Source organism: Salpingoeca rosetta (assembly GCF_000188695.1).
Source record: "Salpingoeca rosetta unplaced genomic scaffold supercont1.17, whole genome shotgun sequence".
Taxonomy (NCBI): Eukaryota; class Choanoflagellata; order Craspedida; family Salpingoecidae; genus Salpingoeca; species Salpingoeca rosetta.
This window is the reverse complement of record NW_004754917.1, coordinates 838,937-841,729: the sequence shown is the minus strand read 5'-3', so window position 1 is coordinate 841,729 and position 2,793 is coordinate 838,937. Positions and strand designations below refer to the sequence as shown.

The window sequence follows — 2,793 nt, the reverse complement described above, 5'->3', positions numbered from 1 at the left end:
CACACACACACACACACACACACACACACACACACACACACACACACACACACACACACACACACACACACACACACACACACACACACACACACACACATACACACACACACACCAAACACACCTCCACCACGACACCACAAATTCTCACACCGACACATATACTTTGTGTCGTCTATCCACCATCTCCATGCATCCAACCAAAATGCGCACTCTCCAACGCCAAAATGAAACAGAGAGGCCATTGTTCTCTGCTGGGCGGTGCGTCGTGCGGGTTGCATGCAAGCAAAAACGCCACCAGCAAAGAGGCAAAAAAATTAAAAATTCCGCCTGCGCCCCGCCGCGGCCACAGCGCACACGCACACAGAGAGAGAAGAAAAACTTGGCGTTGTGATTGTTTTGGCGACGCACGCTGTTTTGGGTGTGTGTTGTTTTGACTGCACCCGCTCACTCCACACTCACTCACTCACTCACTCACTGACACCTGACCAGCCACAGCCACTCATTCAAACACTCACACACACGCGCGTTGGTGTTTTGTCGTGCGACGCTTGAGCCAGGTGGGGTGCGGCTGTGTGTCTTGCTTGCATCGCTGTGTGTGTGCCTCGCCCTCCCCTGCATGCGTGCGTGCGGGTTTGTCCGTCCCCTTGTGCGTGTGTGTTTGGTCCGTCCTCTGCCTCGTCTTGTTCATGTGCACACCACATTCCCCGTGCACTGTGTTGGCGACCACCAAAATCCTTTCCACACCCTCTCTCACCTACCTCCACATCGCTTCCGCTCACGCCTGTGTGTCTTGTGCACCCACCCTCTCCTCCGACCACGCTCCGCTCCGCTCCCCCCCCCGCCACCATATCCATTTTGTACTTGCGGCGTGGTGCCCATCAGTTTTGAAGGTGAGTCCCTCCTCACCCACCCACTCACAAGCAACAGCAGCAGTTGTGCGAGCTTGCACCAGCAAGCACCACCCTCAAAGCCCCACCCATCCATCCACTGCCGCTATTGCATTCATTCGGCGCAGTTCATTCATTGTGCCTGTTGGTCCACTCGTAGTGGTTGCATCTATCCAACCCCCACCTCGAACACTCGTTCATTCATTCACCTTGCTCTGCTTGTTGCGCCAAAACCAACCAACCCCCCGCTTCCATCCATCCATCCATCCACAGCGAGCCCGAGCCAGCTTCCTTGTTCCCATCACAGCAGCAGCCACCGTCCAGCCATGCGCTTGTCATCGCATGGTGTGCAGGCATGCGCAGCGCTTGTGCTGTGCTTCGCCTTCCTGGTCGCCGCTCGACGTGAGTCGTTGTGCGATGGTGGTGGATGTGCCCTGCCAGCATGCATGCGTGCGTGGGTGCGTGTGCGTGTGTGTGCGCACGCAGCGCATGTTAGCATGTTCGTTTGTTGTCGTGTGTATATGTGTATGTGTATGTGTGTGTGTGTGATCGATTGGTGGAGTTCACGGCACTGCATGCGATACACAACGACGCAAGACTGGTGCACTGTACTGGCCAACGATGTGCTTTTCGTGATGATGCGAACCATCCACCACACACATCAAGCAAAGACACCCTCTCCTCACATCCCCCATCATCCTCACATCCCACCTCCATCACACTCCCCCTCCCCCCCTATCATCATCCAGCACTTCCCATGCAGCTGAACCTTGCACAGCTTCGCCAACGAGCACAACAGTCTTCTTCGCACAACCAACAAGCACAACTACAGCTCAACCAGGGCTCCGGCCTTGGCCTTGTCCTCGTCGCCACAGACACTGCGAGGTACACGCTCCACGTCCCCTTCTCCACAACACCACCTTCTTGTCTCGCGTGCTTGCTTGCATGCATCCACAAACAAACCCTGACCGCACCGATGTCCTTCCTGACAGCAGCTCACACAACTAACCTCGTCGCACAAACCCCGCCGCGCACAACTCGAAACAGGGCACAAGTCATTGTGCAGAACCTCAGGCAACAGGACAACTACCACGGCTCCATCGAAGTGTGTTCGCATGTGTGCTTTGTTCTGCAATCCTGTACTTGCTTGCTTGCTTGCAGGTATCCGCTTTCCCTTTCCCTTCCCCTTTCCTGCCCTTTTACTGCCCCTCCACTCACTCACTCACCCGCTCATTCCCCCCCCCCACTTCGCCGACTCTTTTCCATCTGTAGGTGTTCTTCGCGGATGATGCGGACGTGGCGGAGATGAGCGAGTATGGCAGCGTTGCCTCTCGCCCACTGCCCCTGTCCATCAGCTCCCAGTCCGACATGGCGCACGCCAAGGTGCGTGCATACTTTTCGCTGCTCTGCGACACTTGTGCGTGTGTGTGTGTGTGTGCATCATCACGTGTTGTCCGCTTGCAACGCCGTCTCTGCGTTGCCCCAACCACCCCCCCCCCCACACACAAACTCACTCTGTCACTGACTGTTTCACTCTCACTCTCTTCCTCACTCACTCACTCACCCCTTTCAACCCCCTCTCCAACACCCCCTCCCTTGCTTACCCCTCCCCCCCCCCAAAAAAAAAACTGCACACAGGCCATCGCCACGGCATTGGCAGAGTGCAGCCGCTGCGTTGTCCTCGACGACGAGTCCTACATCGTTTCCGGCCTTGACGCCCTCATGCGCTCCCTCGAGGTGAGCCTCCTCCCTCTCTCTTGCATGCACGCATGCAATTTGCCTGCTTCATACATGAACTCGCGTCCATGCTCAACCTGTCACACACTCACACACTCACACACACACACTCTCTCACACACACACACACACACCCTCACACACACACTCACACCCCACACTCCAA

General features: G+C 56.4%; 1 protein-coding gene across 1 annotated transcript in view; it reads left to right on the top strand.

Moving 5' to 3' along the window:
* The window catches only part of PTSG_06887 (ras-1), a 12,558-nt gene that overhangs the window by 3,545 nt on the left and 6,220 nt on the right, over positions 1-2,793 (top strand). The window contains exons 7-12 of the mRNA XM_004992229.1: positions 237-261; positions 1,244-1,292; positions 1,640-1,775; positions 1,938-1,995; positions 2,163-2,273; positions 2,529-2,627. Coding sequence (XP_004992286.1) covers positions 237-261; positions 1,244-1,292; positions 1,640-1,775; positions 1,938-1,995; positions 2,163-2,273; positions 2,529-2,627 — 478 coding nt within the window. The remainder of the gene's footprint in view (positions 1-236; positions 262-1,243; positions 1,293-1,639; positions 1,776-1,937; positions 1,996-2,162; positions 2,274-2,528; positions 2,628-2,793) is intronic.